The sequence below is a fragment of the Crotalus tigris genome, unplaced genomic scaffold, assembly GCF_016545835.1.
Source record: "Crotalus tigris isolate CLP2741 ecotype Arizona unplaced genomic scaffold, ASM1654583v1 scf7180000024339.11422700, whole genome shotgun sequence".
NCBI classification, from domain to species: domain Eukaryota; kingdom Metazoa; phylum Chordata; class Lepidosauria; order Squamata; family Viperidae; genus Crotalus; species Crotalus tigris.
The window spans coordinates 5943724-5965282 of record NW_024100509.1 but is presented as its reverse complement, the minus strand read 5'-3'; the positions used below and the strand labels follow the sequence as shown (position 1 = coordinate 5965282).

The window sequence follows — 21559 nt, the reverse complement described above, 5'->3', positions numbered from 1 at the left end:
GGTTCGAGCTGCCAAACTCCGCCTCAAAACCTTAATGACTTGGAGAGGATCTGCAAAGAGGAGTGGGACAAAATCCCTCCTGAGGTATGTGCAAACCTGGTGGCCAACTACAAGAAACGTCTGACCTCTGTGATTGCCAACAAGGGCTTTGCCACCAAGTATTAAGTCGTGTTATGCAAAGAGGTCAAATATTTATTACACTCATTAAAATGCAAATCAATTTATAACTTTTTTGAAATGCGTTTTTCTGGATGTTTTTATTGTTATGCTGTCTCTCACTATTACCATTAAGATCATTTTTTTATCAGTGAGCAAACAAAATCAGCAGGAGATCAAATAATTTTTCCCCTCACTGTATAAATGTAAAGTACTTGTACTTGGAGAAAAGAAACACCTTTGCAAACAGATATACACCTAAATCACTTTTCAATTTTACCTTTTAAAGTATGCACAGTTATTGATAAAAAGAACTATGCAGTTAATATTGAAAAATTTAAAAGAGTACAGTTTTTATAGAGAAAAGATATAATAAATGCTGAGTTGCTGTGATTTTCCTCTCCCCCCCCCCCTACACACAGCATAACAAAGGGAAGGGTTCCTCTCTACTCAGCTGAACTCACCAGAATAAAACTGCATCCAAGTAAAACTTTGTTTTCCACAGCTGTCTCTTCTCTCCAAGTCCTCTTTTTATTCAGCCATTTTCCTATGGGTGCAACTCTGTGCTTGTTTAGGGGTTTTTCAAACTTTTGAAGAGATTATTATGTCTCTGCTCCCCAGGATTGCAAGAAGCATTTTTATCATCTTATCATCTTTATGAGGGCAAGGAACTTGTTATCTTCAGTGTACTTGTGATAAGCAAAGAAATATTGGGGCCAGATTCATATTTTAATGCAAATGATTTTTAAAATGAATATAAAGTTGAAACTAAAGGACTTTTAGGATATTGGACAATTACAAAAATAATTGGAACTTCGTTAATGTAAATGCTAACTGTAACAAGAATTCTTTATACACAAAAATGTAGGCTTGCTACACAAAAGGCATACCCTCTGTTCTATCGTCCAAGAATCAGTGTGAACTAATAGATTCAAGTTACAGAATGGCAGAGTACAGTTTATTATAAGTGGGATGAGAAGAGATTTAAAATGTTTGAAAGTGAAAACTGTTTACATTGAGAACAAGCATAGACTAACATAACCAACAATCAAACATATTTTAATTCTAGGACTTCTGGGGGAGGTATGGTGAACTGTAGACTCACAAAAGCAGAGCCAGCAGCTGTGGCAAAGAGCAGGGAACCAGTGAATAGACTAGTTCCTTGGAACTTTCTCTGTATAAAGAAAGGACAGGAGACTGCCCACATGTGCTCTGGACAGTTACTTTTTGTAAGAAGACCACAGGACAGCAATTTTCAATAGGTTTGAGGGCTGAGAGGCTATGGACTAGGCATTTTGTTCACAATTGCAGCACAGACTTCTAAAGAACATTAGGTTTACAAAACCTTAGTTTCTAATCAGTTTCAGAAATTGGTCATTAACCACTTCCAGACTATTAGAGACTTTTGGCCTGACAAGTTTGAAAACACTAGATGAGTACCTTCAGTTCTAAATGAAGAAAATTTTAATCATAGGTTTAAGAATTTAAAGAATTTGAAGTAAATAGCAAAATATTAAATATAATTTTGATCTTAGAAAATTGTAAACAAATTAAGGATCCAAATAAAATGGGAAAATTGAAACATTTACAATATGTTTTTGGAATTAATTTTAAAAATAAACATTCTTTGTGGGAAACAGATTGTTTTGGTTTTCACATGACAAAATAAACATAAGCAATTTCATGATTTCAAAAATTGGACAAAGAGACTAAAGTTTAAGTATAGGAAAGATTTACTAACCTGCAAAATGTTGTAAATATTCTAACAGTGAACATACTGAAGGAAATTAAAAATAGTAGCCACAATATCAACAATGTCAGTAAAGATCTGCATCTATTGATAAGCCATGCCCAAAATATTTACTAAGGGAATGATTTAGAAGAGGATGTTTCACTGGATCTACAAAAGAAATTGGCTGAGGATTTAAAATTTAAAGACAAATCTTGATAATTTTCCCCCCCCCCACTGGATTTACAAAAAAGGCTTGTTAAAAATCTTGAAAAATTCTTGGACATAAAGGAAATGAAGAGAAATTGAATCCTACAATATTTGAGTGAATTAAAAATTAAGACTGTTAAAAGGGAAAGTAAGGTATATAAAGTTGGTTCATTTGATCAAAACAAGATATGATATCTCAGGCAACCCTTTACAGACCTTCTGCTGACATTAGGGTTGAATAGATGGAAATTTTATGGATTTATTTATAGGTAAGAGATGGAATATGGGATAAAAGTGATAGAAGATAGAAAAAAATGTCTGTAACCTTAGAGGGGGTGAAGAATCACTAAATTTCATTATAGTTGTGATAAAGGCTAGAAGTAACTTCTTTATATATTTTTCTCTTTCTGATTTTCTCCTTATTCTTTTTTCTTGCATTATTTACTTTTCTATTCTCCTTTAAGTATAGTTGGTATTATATTTTGCGACTACCCTCAAATAATCTTTAAATACATATACATACACACACACTCACACACAGACATGAAAAGAAACATTGTTTACTGAAAAGGGTATTGAAAGAAATACTTTAAAAAACTCTTCTAATGTTAACGTATAAAGAAATTTGAACTATTTTATCATTACCTTATTTAAACTATATTAATTAGCTTGCTACTTACTTGTTGCCATGTTAGCTTCAACCGTTCAAATTGCTCCTTCCCATCTTCTGAGCAATCAGAGCAAGTAAACTTGAAAAAGTTATCACCTTTAAGATAGGTGATCTGCTCTCTTGTATGACCTGTAAATAAAAATCAGTCCTTTTTTCTCCACAAAAACAGTGTAAGTCACATCATTATGAGGTATTTTACAAAGTGTTCTTTTTTTCAATTCAATCATGTCTGATTTTTGGAAATTGCCTAGAGTCTAGACAAATCCCTGCAATTTTCTTGGCAAGTTTTTTTCAGAAGTAGTTTGCTATTGTCTCCTTTGCAGGCCTGAGAAAAAGTGACTAGCTCAAGTCGAAGAAAAAGAACTGGAAAAAATTACGAAATATCGCGACCTGGCCATCAAAACTGCACGATTATGGATGAAACGTGTAACAGTAATACCCATTGTCATCGGGGCACTGGGAACTATGTCCAAAAACTTTGCAAAATACATGAAGAAACTGCAGCTTCCTGCAATAACTCCAGCAATGTTACAAAAAACTGCGCTACTCAGAACATCTTATATTTTAAGGAGATACCTGGTTGGCACCTAGGATGCTAGTAGCAACCCATGTCAACCATCAGCGCCAGCTAATTTGAATGTTCAGTTGACTGAGGTTCATGTCTAATGAATAAATAATAATAATAATAATAATAATAATAATAATAATGATGATGATGATGATGATGATGATGTTGGAAGAGACCTTGGAAGTCATCTAGTCCAACCCCATGCTCAGGCAGGAAACCCTATACCATTTCAGACAAATGGCTGTCCAGTCTCTTCTTAAAAACTTCCAGTGTTGGAGCATTCATTTTCAAGAGGTAAGTTGTTCTACTGATTAATTGTTCTATCAGGAAATTTCTCCTTAGTTCTAGGTTGCTTCTCTCTTTGGTTAGTTTCCATCTGTTGCTTCTTGTCCTGCCTGCAGATGCTTTAAAGAATAGCTTGATTCCCTCTTCTATGTGGTAGCCCCTGAGATATTGGAACACTGCTATCATGTCACCCCTCATCCTTCTCTTCATTAAACTAAACATACCCAATTTATTTGTGTCTTAAGAGGACTAGGATCTGTTATTTATTTTGGAGTAAGCATAAATTATTTCAATGTTGTTTACCTCAGGAAGTACATTTCCAGACTTCTGCAGTTCATACAAAACTAATTGATCATTTCTAAGAAACACCAGATGGTTAAAGCAGAATACCTAAACTTGTGTTAAGACACTATTCTTCATGGACATGTGTGCTTACGTTCAAAACAGAATAAAAACTGTAAATTTGAGAAACTCCAATTCACAAAGGACACAATATAAAGAATTAAGAAGTCTTACTTGTTGGCAACCATTTCTGACATCTTTCACAGTAATAAGATAACTCCTCTGTCCATGATGTATCTCCTTCATCACTATTCACAGAGTCTCCACTTTGATCATGGCTCAGATCCACTGATGCCTGATCTTCAGATTCTACTATAAGAAGAGTCTCTCCTTCTACTTCCCCCTCTTCCAGCCCTTCTGAAGGAGATGTTCTTGTAGCTTCATCATCATGACAAGTCATCATGTCACTCATGTATGCATTTTTATCCATTATGCCTATGGAGAATTATTTTCACTATATAAAAATGTTTTCTTCTAATATTTAAAAAGAATAATGATTGACTTGGTAAATATGATAAGATTATGTAACGGAAAATTATAATGATAATTCTTTTCACGCTTAGGATTTTCTTGCCATTAGCATTTTGCTATTTTCTGTTTCAAGTTGTATGGCCAAAGTAGTATGTTTATCTAAAATATTAAAATGTTCCTTGTATTTCTGTCTCTCAAGATCTCTGTACACGCCTTCATGTAACTTCTGAAAAAAGATATAATATTATTAAAAGTTTGGAAAATATCCATCGTACTTGCTATAAAATTAAGAATACTTTAAAACTAATATATATTGCAATGTAGGTTTCATCAGATATGCATAGATTATAATTATACATTAATTAGATTACAGATTCTTAAAGATATAAAAAAATATACAATAAGCAAAAAATATAATAGTGCTTGACTTATAACTGGGATCAAATTTCCATCACTAAGCAACGTGGTCATAAACAAGATGTCACACAGCTCTGAATGAGGTCCTTTCAATAAGAAACACAGAGTACAGAGGGGGGGGCAGCATAGGTTACGTGCAAACTGGGGGTGCTGCAGTATGCCACAAGCACAGATAGGTTGGGAAAGAATATGCTTGGCTCAGGGGCTTCTTGATGTGGTACAGTGCAAGATGCCTGAGTCATAGTGCTAAACAAAGTTGCAACCATCCCTGGAAGCATTAGCCATCTCAATCCAGGCCAGCAGCATGGAGTGAGCCTCAGCCACATCAGCTACCCCACTGGCCCAGCAGTGCGGTGTGTTCCAATCAGCTACCCTGCCACAATCAGCTGATCTTCACCATTTTTTTTTTCAATGCTAAGGCACATCAGGCCTGACCCTACTGCATGTGGAGCAGTTATTGGCCACACCAAGCCTTCTTCTTGAGGCCTGGCAATAGGGTCAACTGCTTCACCAGGAGGAAAATTGTGATCAGTTGAGCATGGCAGGGTCTGAGGAATACAGCATGACAGGCAACACTGGAGCTTTGTGCACTGGTGCTTATGTAGCTGGCTGCAGTATGGGGCTTGACATGACATTGCTCAGCGGCAGTGGCAGCACTGGGGCTGAAGTAGAGGCATGGGGTGTTGCAGATGGCTGAGACTGCTGAAGGCACTAGGCTTCTTCAGCCCCAGGCCTGCTGCCATGAGCAGGGAAGCCACAAGGCATAGATAGATCAGAGGAAAGAGATGGTTGGGGGGGGGGGTGCTCAGAGTGCCATTGCAATTATAAGTACAGGCAGACTGCCAAGAGCCCAAATTCTGATTATGTGACTACAAGTGCACTTCAATGGCTATAACTTCAGGCATAGTTGTAAGTTTCTTCATTCAGGGCCATCATAAATTTGAATGGTCATTGAACAAGTGATCATATGTTGACGACTACCTCTACTCATATACAAGTAGTTCTCAACTTACAACCGCAATTGACATCAGAATTTCCATTGCTAAGAAGGTGGTTAAGTGACTTGTATGTGATTTTATCTTTTTTTGCCCCAGTTGTTAAGTGATTCACTGCAGTTAAGTGAATACCATGGTCATTAAATGAATACAGCTTCCTCTACTGACTTTGTCGGAAGCCAGCTGGGAAGGCCACAAATGATGATCACATGACTCTGAGACACTGGAATAGATGCCAGTTTCCAAGTGTTCAAATTCTGATCACATGACAATGGGGATGTTGCAAATAGCTGTAAGTACAAGGACTGGTCATAAGTTACTTTTTTCAGTGCCATTATCATTTTGAAAGTTTGCTAAACAAATGGTTGTACGCAGTGGTGGGATTCAAATATGTGAACAACTGATTCTCTGTGTGGATGCTGCTTCCGGAAGTCCATTCTGGGTCTGGGCAACAAAAAATTAGCTATCGGTTCTGCCAAAGTGGTGCGAACCGGCTGAATCCCACCACTGGTTGTAAGTAAAGAACCATAGATAGTCAACTTAAAACCAATTGTTTAGTGACTGTTCAAAGTTACAGTGGACCCCCCAAAAGCTACTTATGACTTAGTTCCAAAGTTATGACTTTTGCAGCACCCGTACAGTCGCTTGCCCTTATGACTGACTGCAAGCACCCCCCCCCCCTATCTCCCCATTGGGTCCTGCAGGCCTTGGGCCTGCATCCCATCCTTTCAGGCCTCAACCTCCTCACTTACCTTTTGAAGATCTCTGGAGATGTTATGGAAGCAAAACAGGCCTCACTATGTCTGGGCTGCATGGCATGATTCCAGGAGCAGCCACCATTTTCAAAGCGCTCACTATTCAGGGCAGCTTCCCTAAAAATGGCAACCACTTCCAGGATTGCACCATGTAGCCCAGGAACAATGAGGCCTGCTTTGCTTCCCATTCGGATTGTTGTTTGAGGACTATCTGTTAGGCGAAACATCACATGACCACACCATTTAGCAACAGCAGTTTTGGTAGTCCTGGTTGCAGTAGTTAGGCCAGGACTATGCTCTTATTAGGTGAGGTTCTCATGTTTATCCTGCCATGGCATGCTCCCCTTCACTTTAACTTCCCCAACCCAACTCCCTTTATCTCTGCCTTTTTGGTCACTCTGCATTCCACTGCCCTTGCTGCCTGCCACCCCGCAATTCCCAGATAACCGTTGCCATCTTCTTCCTCCCACTGAGGTGTGGGGAGGGTGCAGGGCGCAAGGACAAAAGACAGTAGTGGTGGAGGGCAGAGTTAGCGGGAAAATTGGGCAAGTGAGGAGAGTTGAAGGGCATACTACAGTCATAAATGCAGACAGGCTACCAAATGTCTGAATTTTGATCACATGACCAAAGAGGCACTGCAAGGGCTATAACGTTTGAAGATCAGTCATGAATATCGGTTGACTCTTTGGGAAGCTGTTCCATTGAATTTGGGGCAGCTACTAATCCTGGACAATATAACTGATCCTCTCATTTCCTGTCAGTCCCACCATATCTCCCTAGTGGAGTACTGTTAATAGTTTCTCTAGGTTAGAATATAATATCTATGCAAAATATTTTTTCTTCCATTCAATTATGGAAACTGCTTGGATAGTCTTGCAGTTTTCTTGGCAAAGTTTTTCAGAAATGATTTGCCATTGTTTCCTTCCTAGGACGGAGAGAAAACGACAACCACAAGACTGTGGGATGCTGCAATCATACAGGATTTGCCTAACAAAGTGACTGGCAAAACTGTGTCATAAGTTGGTACATGAAGATCAGGACTATGGAATGTTGAGATGGAGTTGCTGGTCCCAGTTGCCATCAATAAGTAAGAACTATCTTTAATTTTTGGGATATGCACAAAATAGAACATAAAAACCTTAGCTTCACTTGTGGGAAATCAGAAATTAAAAGACTATTTAACAGAAAAATGAAACTAGTACTAATACTATTATGTATTGCTTTAATAAGAAACCAGAGAAAAATAGAAATGTTAGCAAAAAAAGGATGAAGTAAAAATACGACTGAAGTTGATTATTTATTAAATATATTATACTTACTATACTTATTATACAGGTCCAGTTTTTGAGAAATGGATACCAACTTTCCAGGGAATTTTTCAGTTTCCTATAAACTTTTATGAAGATTCCTTTTAGCAGTCATTGGCTCAAACTTCTCATTCTCTAACATTGTTTAATTCTCAAAATACTTAAATGGAATTAATTTGGGGAACAATGCTGTTTTAATGTTATTTTCTTCTTCTGCATGAAAATGAGGGTAAACCATTGTAAATTATATCCCTAACCAAAACCAAAAATGTAATACAAAGATACAAGTTATTGCTTGTTTTTTATAAGATACCTTAATTAGGAAGATGATAACGGCTTGTTTAGATTTCCGGAAGAAAACAAAAACCTTACAACATAGCCTTCAGGTTGAGCAAAAGTAAAATTGTTCTTCCCAGTCCAAATTCAAAATAAGCCTTAGAATGTACTAACATACATTTAGAAACTCCCTTACTTTTCTTCACAGAAGAGATATTGGAAGGAAAAATCTTTTAATGCGTTTTTTTCTTGAAAGAGAAACGGAATTACATATACTTTAAAAAAAAAACTTTTTGCAGCTTCCCTAGTACAGTAATATAAAACCGCAGATTCCTCCATGGTTTTTCTATGAAATAGCTATTACCTCTGACCCGAGAGAGAAAAATGGCTCCCAAATTCAATGAGGAAGCAGGAGCTTGTAATGTATGAAAAATCTTTTGACATTACCTCTCTGAGACGTCTCTGTTGGATGTGGACACCAATAATGGCTCCGCCCGAGAGAAGGACAGAAACCCCCAGGGCTGCCTTAGAAGCCGCCGACATGACACAACGAAGCTCCACAACTTCCCACAAGAGCAAGCACGAAAACGATGCACACCATTGCAGATAAGGTGCTAGGAGCATGCGCGTCTACGCGGATGTCCCCATGTGTTTTATTTTCCACGCATGCTCAATGGGTGTGACTGACGCGCGTGGCTGGGATCCTTTCTTTCTGGAAAGTATGCTTTCTTTCAAGAGGTAGAACGTTGGCCTTAATTCTTTGAGTAATTTGAGGAGTTTGTTTTTACCCTGATAGAAGGAAAGGATGTAGCTCATTTGTTGGCAAGTTGAAGTAGCATTTTTTTTAAAATTGAGGAATAAGATTGTAGCAAAAATACTTTTAACTGAATCTATGATTTTAATTTTTTGCTAAGAAATCTAGAAACAAAAATAATACATCTAATGGAATAATAAAATTATTTCAGATATGGCAGGCTTTCTGCATTAAAATCTTCGTGCGAACAGAAGACTTAGTGTTTAGATGCGCACTGATGTTGTGATGTTCGTACCTCAAACGGGCTTCCTATATCTGAGCGCAGCTGGTAGGACCGGGGACAGTAGATATTACATAATAGATGATTAACTACTCACCCCATATAGCCTCATCAGTAAAATTATTTCTAGGCAGCTTTTGCTAAAGGCAGCACACCATGATTTTTTAAAGTTAACTATGCTTTATTCAGTTGATGGCTTTAGATAGCATACTAAACCCCCAAGTAAAGCAATCAACCATATTTTGGCTAATTCATATTTACTTTGTTTATCCTTTTAGTTGCCCTTTATACTGAATAAAAATGCAATTGTTTAATTGCCTGCCCTGGAAATTATGATTTGGTTTTCCTGTATATTTGTCTTACTATAAAAAATATATATAATTCTAATATATTAGGACTACCAATTCTGGAGTGAAAAAGCCTGGACATCATTAAATGACAGCAGAGAATTAGAATTGTATGATCTAGTGGTCATCCAGATTCTTGCAAAACATTCAAAGAATGGATGGAAGTTTGTTAAAAAGAAATCACATTTGGAACTAAGAAGAAATTTCCTGACAGAAAGAATCAATCAATGAAACAGCTTGCTTCCCGACTTGTGGCTGCTCTATTGCTGGAGCTTTTCAAGAAAAGATTGGACATCCATTTGTCTGGGATGGTATAGTGTCTCCTGCCTTAGGCAGGGGGGGGGGTTGACTAGAAGACCTCAAGATCTCTTCCAACTCTATTATACTGTTACAGTTACTGTCCCCTCCAACTCTATGATTCTATGTTCTATGAATGGTAAATGCTAGTAAATTAAGACACTACTGAAAACCATTATTTAACAAAATAACTGAGTTGGAAGGGACCTTGGAGGTCTTCTAGTCCAATTCCCTGTTCAAGCAGGAAACTCTATCATTTTAGACAAATGGTTCTTCAATCTCTTCTTAAAAAGAAGAAAAATTTCTTTAAAAATTTTGGCTTAAAAAACTTATTAAGTTTCTTTATTCAAAAGTTTGAAATGGCGGTGAACTTAAAATGTTGCTTTAAAATCAACATACATTTAGGTAAGCATGCTTCTTTATTTATACACTTCACCCTTAAACTCTTACACTGTTTGGCATCTCTAAGCCAGCAAAGAGAAACCTATCTGGACCAAACGCAATCTCACATAGCACTCTGAATCCCGGTTGTTGCTCCAGGGTATTTCTGAAGCTGAGTCTGGAAATTTCCATTCAGATTGCCACAATTTGACAACAGGGCTAGATTGATTATAATAATTACAGGACCTGATTACTCTGTAGTTTTTAAACATATAAAATCAAGTAGAAATACCTGTTGGGTATTATGGGCAGTAAATAAGGGAGCAAGAGCAGCATCCTTCATCCAGCCTGGCTAGAAATGGAAAAAATAGCCACTGGAAATTGCAAAACTGGAATGAAGTGTTGAGCTTCTGGAGTAGGTAGGAAAACACTGGGCAAGGAAAGGTGGCGGACTTAAGGGGCAGGACACTGAAAATTGATTCTTGCTAACCTGTTGAAAACGTATTTTGGGAGCCCAGGACAAAATGGCAATGATCAGCTGCTGGAGGAGAAGGGGCATGCTGCTGGCCAGTTGGAGTTAGGGCTGTGATAAAATTAGAATGAACCATTGCAAATCATGTGCTTTGAAGGGCTTAAGATAGCTCATGATGGAACTTTTTTGAAGTGCAGCTGGAAAAAAAATTGCAATAGTTTGAGAGTGGATAAGAGCATCTTCCATTCCTGCACTCAGAGACAGTGAATGGCACAGATCAATCCTGAAGTCACATGCAGCAGCAAGTAGAAAAGGATTCAAAATCAGATTGCAGGCTGGATTTGAAAAATTGAACAGCATGAGAATTGTCCAATTAAAGCCAATTCTCATGCTGTTCAACTTTTCCTTCAGAAATGCAATTACCAATTGTTCATCTTCTATGCACAAATTTTAGTAGGCATATATGCTGAATAGAATAGAAAGAACAAAATAGAATTTTTTATTGGTCAAGTGTGATTGGACACACAAGGAATTTCTGGTGCATAAGCTCTCAGTGTACATACAAAAACAAAGTGATAGATCATATATGATAGTTCATAGTTACAATCATTAATCATAAGATACAACCAATGATAAATCATAGATACCAATAGAAGGTACTTGGAAAGATGAGGAGGATAATATTTACTGCCCAACTACATGGGTAATAGACATAAGACAGTGCTGTGTGAATTAAGGTGTGCAGCAGAGTGATGGTACGGGGGGAAAAACTATTTTTGTGTCTTAATTGTTTTGGCATGCAATGCCCTATAGCAGCATATTGAGGGGAGAAGTTGAAATAGTTTATGTCTAGGATGTGAGGGGTCTGTATTATTTTGTCAGCCTTCTTTTTGTTTCATACAGTGTATAGATCCTCAATGGAAGGCAGACTGCAATTGTTTTTTCCCACAGTTCTATCTGTTGAAGTCTGTACCTGTCCTGTTTGGCTGCTGTGCCGAACCGGACAGTTATGGAGATACAAATGACAGACTCAGTAATTCCTCTGTAGAACTATATCAGCAGATCCTTCGGCAATCTGAGTTAACTTTCTGAGTTAACACAAGAACAACATTTTTTGTTGTGCCTTTTTCTTTTTTTTATTAAAAGTTTTATAAATTTATTACAATATAACCCCCCACCCCTTCCCCCCCTCCCCCACTTCCCAGAGCTGATTACAGGGTAAAACAAAATACTAAACAAATATAATCCAACGAACATAAACCAACTATACTATCAATCAAAACCATAACACACTTTAACTCCTTCTCAATACAAATATTAACAAATTAAGTCAAAAATAATAATATAATTAAAAATATTAATAATTATCTAAAATCTACTCAAAAGCAAGATAATACTTTTCAATTTCATATTTCTTCTGAATATAATCAATCCATCTTCTCCAAACCATAATATATCTTTCTTGTGGTCCTTCAAATAGGCGGAGATCTTCACAATATCTGCTAAATTAGACACTTTAAGTATCCATTCTTCCAAAGTAGGCAACAAATTTTTCTTCCAATATTGCCCCACCAATAATCTTGCAGCTGTTATAAGGTTCAACATCAAATTAGTTTCTTTAACATTAAAATCTACAGTAATACCCAACAAAAATAATTGCGGAGTAAACTTAATCTTTTGCTTAAAAATCTTTTGAATATTCCACCAAATCTTAATCCCAAAAGCTTTAATATCTCTACAAGTCCACTAAATGTGGAAATAGGTTGCATATAAGTTTCCACATCTCCAACATTTAGGCTGTAAATTCGGATACATGCGAGACAACTTTTGGGGATCCAAATGCCATCTATAAAACATTTTATAAAAATTTTCTCTCAAATTTTGCGCTTGAGTAAATTTTACATTTTTAACCCAAATTGTCTCCCATGTATCCAATAAAATCGGCTCTTGAATATTTTGCGCCCATTTGATCATGCAATCTTTAACCAACTCTGTTTCAGAATCCAATTCTATTAAAACATTATAAATTCTTTTTTTTATTTATTTAAAAAGTTTTATTGAAAGTTACAAAATAAACCCATTTACCCTCCCCCCAACCCCCACCCCCCGACTTCCCAGAGCCAAATACAGGGTATTTCAAACATATTAAACATAATCTAATTAAGTTAACAAATATATTAATCATAAGCTAAACAAGTTTAACAATTTATACAACAATAAAATCATACTTAAACCTTAACTCCTTTTAAACCTTAGTAACATATCATAAACAAATCAGTTTATAATCAATTGTTGTATAATAAAAAAATTAAATATTATTAATAATACTTATTATTTAATCATAAAATAAGTGGAACTTTTCAGTTCCATATTTAATCTTAATGTAATCTATCCATCTTCTCCATACCATAATATATCTTTCTTGTGTGTGATCCTTTAAATAAGCAGAAATTTCAGCCATTTCTGCTAAGTTAGAAACCTTAAATGTCCATTCTTCTAATGTAGGCAACGAATCCTTCTTCCAATATTGACCTATCAATAACCTTGCTGCTGTAATTAAATTCAACATTAAAACAGTATCTTTAACATCAAAATCCTCAAAAATCCCTAATAAAAATAGTTGAGGAGTAAACTTTATCTTCCTTTTGAAAATATTTTGAATGTTCCACCAAATCATGATCCAAAAGGCCTTAATATTTTTACAAGTCCACCAAATATGAAAAAACGTTGCATCAAAACTACCACACCTCCAACATTTGGGCTGTAAATTAGGGTACATACAAGATAACTTTTTAGGATCCAAGTGCCACCTATAAAACATTTTGTAAAAATTTTCTCTTAAATTTTAAGCCTGTGTAAATTTGACATTTCTAATCCATATTATCTCCCATAAATCCAATGGGATTGCTTCCTGAATATTCTGAGCCCATTTTACCATACAATCTTTAACCAATTCCGTTTCCGAATCCAATTCTATTAAACTATTATAAATTCTTTTTATATGTGCCTTATTCTGATCTTTAACCTGTGTTATCAAACTTTCATCTCCTAATGTAATCCCTACTTTCTTATCTAAAGTCCACCTATCCACTATTTGTAAATATTGAAACCATGACTGTAATGTATTTTCTTGTCTTAATACATCCAAGGACTTTAATTGCCAGTCATTGCCAGACCAGATAAGTAATTCTTTATATGGAATTTCCCCAGAATTCATCCCCTTCGATATTCCCTCTATTGCATGTTCAGGAATCCCCCAAATAGGTATTTTATAATTTAACCTATAATAATACTTCTTCCAGACTCGAAGTAGGGCACTTCTTAAAATATGCGATTTAAAAGCCCAATCAACTTTCTTATTAAAAATCAAATATGCATGGCAGCCATATAATAAGTCCCACCCTTCAAGAAAAAGAATATTTTTATTTGTTAAGTTAAGCCAATCATTTATCAAAGTTAATGTGGCTGCATCATAATATAGTTTTAAATTGGGTGCTTTAAGCCCTCCTCTTTCACGAACATCTTGCAAAATCTTAAACTTCACCCTTGGTTTCTTCCCAGCCCATATAAATTTATTAATACCCTTTTGCCATTCATCCAAATTAGCATCCTTTTTTAAAATGGGTATCATTTGAAACAAAAAAAGAAACTTTGGTAGAACATTCATTTAACAGCTGAAATTCTCCCCAACAACGACAATTGTAATTTTTTCAAATCATTTAAATCCTTTTGTACCTTTGTCCATAATACTTTATAATTATTCTTATATAATTTTCCATTAGAAGCAGTTATATACACTCCCAAGTATTTAACCTTCTTCACTATCTGAAAACCTGTAAGTCTAGCTAAAGTTTCATTATCCTTCTCAGTCATATTCTTAGATAATATCTTAGTCTTATAATTATTAACTCTGAAACCAGAAACTTTTCCATATTGAGTTATAAGTTCTAATAAATGAGTAACCGACTGAATCGGTTGTTGTAAAGTTAGAACTAGATCATCTGCAAAAGCTCTCAATCTGTAATCATTATTATTTATTTTTATTCCCTTAAGTAATGTAGACTTTCGAATTTGAATTAACAAAATCTCCATTGTCAGCACAAATAACAGTGGAGATAATGGACAGCCTTGTCTTGTACCCTTTTCAATATTAAAAGTCTCTGTCAATCCACCATTAATGATAATTTGAGCTGTCTGCTGATGATATATTGCTTTGAGAGCATGTAAAAACTTATCTCCAAAATTCATTTTTTCAATTAATGAAAATAAAAATTTCCAATCTAATTGATCAAAGGCTTTCTCAGCATCCAAAAATATAAAAGCTGCTGGAATCTGATTATTCTTATCCAAATACTCAATTAAATTAGTAATTTGTCTTGTATTGTATTTCATATACCTTCCTGTTATAAATCCTGATTGATCACTATGAATTAAATCCTTTAAAACCTGCATTAATCTATTTGCCAGAACTTTGGAAAAAATCTTGTAAAAAACATTATAAATTCTTTTTATATGAGCTCGACTTTGATCTTTAATCTGTTTTACCAAATTCACATCCTCTAAAGTAATTCCAACCTTTTGATCTATACTCCACCTCAATAACAATTGGTTATAATAAAACCAAGAATATACAATATTTTCTTGCTTCAACTCAGTTAAAGGCTTTAATTGCCAATGCTGCCCAACCAAACTAAGCAATTCCTTATAAGAGATCTTATCCAAATTTACTCCCCTAAATACTCCCTCGATCATGTGTCCTGGAATCCCCCAAATTGGGATTTTATAATTTAACCTATAATAATATTTCTTCCAGACACGCAACAAGGCACTTCTCAAAATATGGGTTTTAAAAACCTGATCAACCTTTTTATCATAAATCAAATACGCATGCCATCCATATAATAAATCTCATCCCTCTAGAGAAAGAATATTTTTATTTGTTAAGTTGAGCCAATCACTAATCAACGTTAAAGCTACCGCATCATAGTACAATTTTAAATTAGGTGCCTTCAATCCACTTTCCCGTGTATCCTGCATAATTTTGAATTTAACTCTCAGCTTTTTCCCTGCCCAAATAAACTTATTAATTCCCTTCTGCCATTCCTCCAGATTAGCATTTTTTTTCAAAATAGGTATCATTTGAAATAAAAAAAGAAACTTTGGAAGAATATTCATTTTAACTGCCGAAATTCTTCCCAACAAAGATAATTGTAATTTTTTCCAATTATTTAAGTCTTTTTGCACTTTTATCCATAATGTCTCATAATTATTTTTATACAATTTAGCATTAGAAGCTGTTAAATAAACTCCTAAATATTTAACCTTTTTCACTATTTCAAAACATGTTAATCTAACTATGATGTCCTTTTCCTTCATAGACATATTTTTCGATAATATTTTAGTCTTATTATTATTTACCTTAAAACCTGAAACCTTTCCATACTGATTTAAAATTTCAACCAGATCTCTAACCGAATCTGTCGGTTGAGATAATGTCACCACCAAATCATCAGCAAACGCTCTCAATCTATAATCACTCTTATTTATTTTTATTCCCTTTATTCTGGGTGACTCCCGAATTTTAATAAGTAAAATCTCCATTGTTAAAACAAATAACAATGGGGATAAAGGACATCCCTGTCTTTTTTTTTCCCATTTTTTATTATTTTATTTTCATTACAATCATAAGAAAAAAAAATTCAGATACATAAGAAGTTAAAATAGAACACAAATTCCGACATTGCTCACCCATTTCCCCCCAGACCGCATCCCCCTCTCATCTCTTCACTTCCCCCTTCCTTCTACCTCCTCCTCTCCTCCCCTCCCTCTCTCCTCCATCTTTCTACTTACTTATCCCTCTCCTCCAGGACATCCCTGTCTTGTACCCTTTTCAATTTTAAATGCTTCTGTTAAACCTCCATTAACTATGATTTGTGCAGATTGTTGTTGATATATTGCCTTAAGGCAGTGGTTCTCAACCTTTTTAATGCCGCGACCCCCAACCGGTCGTAAGTCGAGGACAACTCAACCAGTCGTAAGTCGAGGACTACTCAACTGGTGCAGCACCGTTTGCAGAATGGGACTTTTGGCGGGCTCAGCAGGGCAGAGACAGCCTGGACAATTCCTATTGGCTTTTGAAAGCCAATAGAATTAGACTCTATTCAAGAGAGTCTATTCTATTGGCTTTCAAAAGCCAATAGAATAAAAGGGAGTAGCACAGCTAAGGAAAAGGGGGGGGAAATGGCAGACTGCGTTGTTTGGTGACCCCCATGAAATGGTCATTCGACCCCAAATGGGGTCCCGATCCACAGGTTGAGAACCACTGCCTTAAGGGCAAGTAAAAATTTATCCCCAAAATTCATTTCCTCTACTACTCTGAATAAAAATTGCCAGTCTAATTGATCAAAAGCTATTTCAGCATCTAAAAAAATCAAAGCAGCAGGGATTTGATTGTTCTTATCCAAATACTCAGTTAGGTTAACAATTTGTCTAACATTATATTTCATATATCTTCCAGATATAAATCCAGATTGGTCACTGTGAACCAATTGCTTCAAAACTCGCATTAGTCCATTTGCCAATATTTTTGAAAAAAAAATTATAATCTGTGTTCAAAAGAGATATAGGTCTATAATTTTGGGGCTGAGTCAAATCTTGATCCTCCTTCGGAATCAATGATATAAAAGCCCTTCTGCTTTTATCTCATTGATATATCATGGAGGTACCTCTGCTCCCGACAGAATATTATTAAAAAGTTCCTTCAATGGTTCTATAATTTCTTCAGATAACATTTTATATTAAATTGCTGTTAATCCATCTGTACTTGGAGCCTTACCAACTTTCAGTTGTTTAATTGCCCAAATAATCTCATCGGAAGTAATTAAACCATTAATCTCATCTCTTTGATCAATAGTAAGTTTAGGAAAATGTGATTCCTGTAAATACTTTTCTATATCTGAAACTTGTTTGTTTTCACTAGCATATAACTTTGAATAAAAATCTAAAAAACTCCTTTTAATCAAATTTTGTTGATAAACTTCTTTACCTTTATAATTTATTTTTTTGTATAAGCCTAGATTTCTGTTTCTTTCGTAGTTGGTAAGCCAACCACCTACCAGGTTTATTTGCATTACAAAATGTATTATGTTGCATATACCTCAAATTAATTGCAATCTGATCAGCTATTAACATGTTAAATTGCTCCTTAAGCAAACTAATAGAAGCCTTTAAATTATTGTCCAATTGATTTAATATAAGAGCCTTTTCCTTAGATTTAATCACTGCCTCCAACTCTTTATGTTTCTGCATCTGTTTACGTCTATGCATATTGTTCATATAAATCAAGACCCCTCTCATATAAGCTTTACTAGCATCCCATACCATTGGCATCGAAGTACGCTTATGCATATTCAAAAGAAAAAAATCCTTTAAATAATCTCTACATCTCTGTAAATTCTCCTCATATCTAAATAAATTTTCATTCAATCTCCAAGTCCTTCTGTTCCCATCTTCAGTAGATAAGTCCATCCATACAGGACTATGGTCTGATAATATTCTTGGGAATATCTTGACATTCTTCACCCTAGAAAAGAGATCATTAGTAATTTAAAAAAGTCAATTCTGGAGTACAACTGATGCCTGTCCGAAAAAAAAGTGAAGTCTCTTCCATATTCTGTTCACGCCAAATGTCTCTAATTTCCAAATCCTCCTTCAAATCAAAAAAAGCTGTAGGTAATTTTGCATGATTAGGAGATTTAAAAGAACCCTTCTTATCTTTAATTGAGTCTAAAACACCGTTCCAATCTCTCATCATAATTACTGATTTGTAATCCAATTGAGTTATTTTCTGAAATATCATCTTATAAAAATATTTTTGTTGTTGATTAGGAGCATATAATCCAATGACAAGACTTTTCTTGCCATTTAATATTAAGTCGATAATAACATATCTTCGTTGTGGATCAGAATCAATTAACTTCAGTGATAAGTCTTTGCTCACATAAATAACTACTCCTGCTTTTTTCTGCGGAGCAGAGGCTGTGAAATGTACTCCCATCTGGGAGTTAATCAAATATTTTTCATCCTTTGAAGCAATATGAGTCTCTTGCAAACATATAACATCATTCTTATGTTGTTTCAAATAGTAAAATACTTTCTTTCTTTTCTGTGGTGAATTCAAACCATTAACATTCCATGTCAGGAACTTTGCCATATCTAATGACATGAAGCCTTTGGAACACTACATCTAAATCCGCAGTTGAAGACTTCTTTGGTCTTGTTCCTCCCACTGGCTCAGAGGTAGAAACCTGTGTAGTAAGTCCAGCATCTACCTTTTGTTCTTTTTCTCTATGTTTATGTGCTGCACGAGTTATTCTGTTCCCTTGGTTCTTCTCTTATCTCCAAACACTGTTGCATTGATTCAACCAACAACTCTTCTCCTGTTGGTGACATAGCTCCTGCAGCCAACTGTACTTCATTTCTTCTAGATCTTGGAGATGGTGGTGTATCTGCTTTCAGAACAGAAACGTAAAAATCTCTTGCTTTTAAAATTGTGTTTAATCTATGATGTGTTCCAAGATAGTTCACCACTATACCAACAGGTACATCCCATCTAAATTGAATCTGACACTTCTTAAGCTCCTCAGCCAAAAAAGCAAAATCCTCTCTTCTTCTCAAAATTTTTGAAGGTATTTCTTTTAAAATACCTTCAAAAATACCTTTAAAATTGCGCAGCGATTTGAAATCTTTGATTGTAAAAAGCCTGTATAATTTCATTGCGAAGTGATCTTCTAGAAAAGTAAATAACCACATCTCTTGGTAAATTTCTCTGTTTCGCAATCCATGAATTAACTCTAAAGATTTTTTCAACATCTCTCAACATTACTTCAATTCCACATCCCAAAATGGATGCTAGTTCTGCAGCAATCTCTTCTTTCAAATTCTTTTTCACATTCTCTTTCAACCCTCTTATTCTCAAAGCAAACTCCATGTCTCTGTATTGTGACATTACAATTTCATTCTGTGCTGCATCCACATTATTTTCAACTCTTTCAACTCTTCCTTCCAATATTTCAACATTTCCAACCACCTCATCCACCCTATCATCCAGCCTTTCTACATGGGCCGCAAGCCCCTTAAGAGCCAACAGAATATCTTCCCTCATCTGATGATTTTTCTCCTCCAAAAGCTCTTCTGTCTCAAATCTGATCTTTTGTATAGCTTTCTCCAAAGAATCCTGACCCACATTCTGTATATCTTTAAGTGTGAATGCTGGAGGTGGGGAGGGTGGTGGAGACTTTGGCTTAGTTTGCTGTGTAGTCTGTGTTACTGGAGAGGAACTTTAGGCAGAGAAGAAATTCCAGGGCGTTTTGAAGCCATTTTAAGAAAAAGAAAAAAAAGAGATGAAGAAAAAAGAAAAGAAAAAAGCCAGTTCTTATAGCAAGATAAAATAAAGGAGTAATAAAAACAACTCCCCCCCCCAAAAAAGAAGCAGAATCAGTTATTTTGGAAACTTTGTTGCCAAGTAAAAGTGAAAGTCCTCAAACAAAGAAACAAAATTCCTCCGCCATTTTTCCTTTCACCAATCATTAATATAGTAATTGAAGAAGACAATATTTCTTCATGAGTTAAAGTTAAAATTCAGTCCAATTCAGATCCTCCTGAACAGCTCTGTCTGTTTAAAATTTAATTACAGTCCTTCTTAGTAGCAGATGTGGAAGCAGCGTCTGGCTTCATTCTCCTTCGGAGAACAAAGGTGTCTTGGGGATGCGGAGTTGATCCAGACTCCAAAGGAGCTCTCACCCTTTGTCTCCCCCCAAAAAATCTTTGGGAGACAAGAGAAGCTCAACTTCTATCTGGAAAAAGACTCACTTTCCTCCCTTTGCCTGGGAGGAAAGTTCCAAGCTGCAAAACAGCTGATTGTGGTTGTCTGCCGGCTCTTACACGATCCCGAGACGGACGGCTAAGAAAAAAGCTGCCATCGGTGCAGCAGAGCACCACCGGAAGTCCAACAACTTCCGGTTGTTGTGCCTTTTTCATGATGGTTCTAATGTTAGGAGTCCATTTCAAGTCCTTGGAGAAAATAGAACCCAGAAATGTAAAGGTTTCTACATTTGACACTGTGCTGCCTAATATTCCAAAAAGCGGTATGGTAGGAGACCTTCTCCTAAAATCTACTATCATCTCTACAGTTTTAAGAGTGTTCAGCTCCAGATTGTTCTAGCAGCACCACAGGGCCAGTTGATCTATTTCTCATCTATATGCAGACTCATTATCTCGAATGAGACCAATGACTGTTGTATCATCTGCAAACTTCAGTACTTTAACAGAGGGATCCTTTGAAAAACAGCCATTGGTACAGAGAGAAAAGAATAATGGAGAGAGTTCATAGCCCTGGAGAGCTCCTGTGCTAATTGAATGGGAATTTAATGTGATTTTACCTAGCTTCACCCGCTGCTTCCTATCAGTTAGAAAGCTTATAATCCATCTGCAACTAAACTGACTCAACTAGGCACAGCTAGTTGAGTCAGTTTAGACAGAGGAAAATTTCTGGAATGATGGTGTTGAATGCCAAGCTGAAGTGTACAAAAAGGACCCCTGCATAGGTCTTTGAGGATTCAAGATGTGATAAGATGTAGTGTAGTGTCATATTGACAGCATTATCTACCAATCTGTTTGCACGGTAGCAAATTGCAAGGGGTCTAGCAGTGGATCAGTGATGGCTTTCAGGTGGGCCAGCACTAACCTTTCGAAGATTTTCATAACTACAGATATCAAAGTAACTGGTCTGCAGTCATTCAGCTCCCTGGTGCTTTCTTGGCACGGGGATGATAGTAGAACGTTTGAAG

At 35.9% G+C, this 21559-nt stretch overlaps 2 protein-coding genes across 4 annotated transcripts in view; both read right to left on the bottom strand.

The window, feature by feature from the left end:
• Positions 1-8764, bottom strand: part of KAT14 (lysine acetyltransferase 14) — a 115260-nt gene extending 106496 nt beyond the window's left edge. Inside the window, exons 1-3 of one of the 3 annotated variants that reach the window (XM_039326136.1) lie at positions 8629-8764; positions 4135-4395; positions 2776-2894 (exon numbers count right to left, since the gene is read on the bottom strand). In XM_039326136.1, coding sequence (XP_039182070.1) covers positions 2776-2894; positions 4135-4390 — 375 coding nt within the window. In that variant the 5' untranslated portion in view covers positions 4391-4395; positions 8629-8764. Of the gene's footprint in view, positions 1-620; positions 704-2775; positions 2895-4134; positions 4426-8628 lie in introns of those variants that run through there. The other 2 variants (XM_039326137.1, XM_039326135.1) reach the window with 2 other exon arrangements.
• Positions 4496-8811, bottom strand: LOC120300310 (protein PET117 homolog, mitochondrial). The gene is made up of 2 exons (XM_039326140.1): positions 8629-8811; positions 4496-4657 (listed from the first exon to the last, which is right to left on the bottom strand). Exons 1-2 carry the CDS (start codon positions 8803-8805, stop codon positions 4520-4522), a joined length of 315 nt encoding a protein of 104 aa, XP_039182074.1. The 5' UTR covers positions 8806-8811; the 3' UTR covers positions 4496-4519.
• Positions 8812-21559: the final 12748 nt, after the last annotated feature.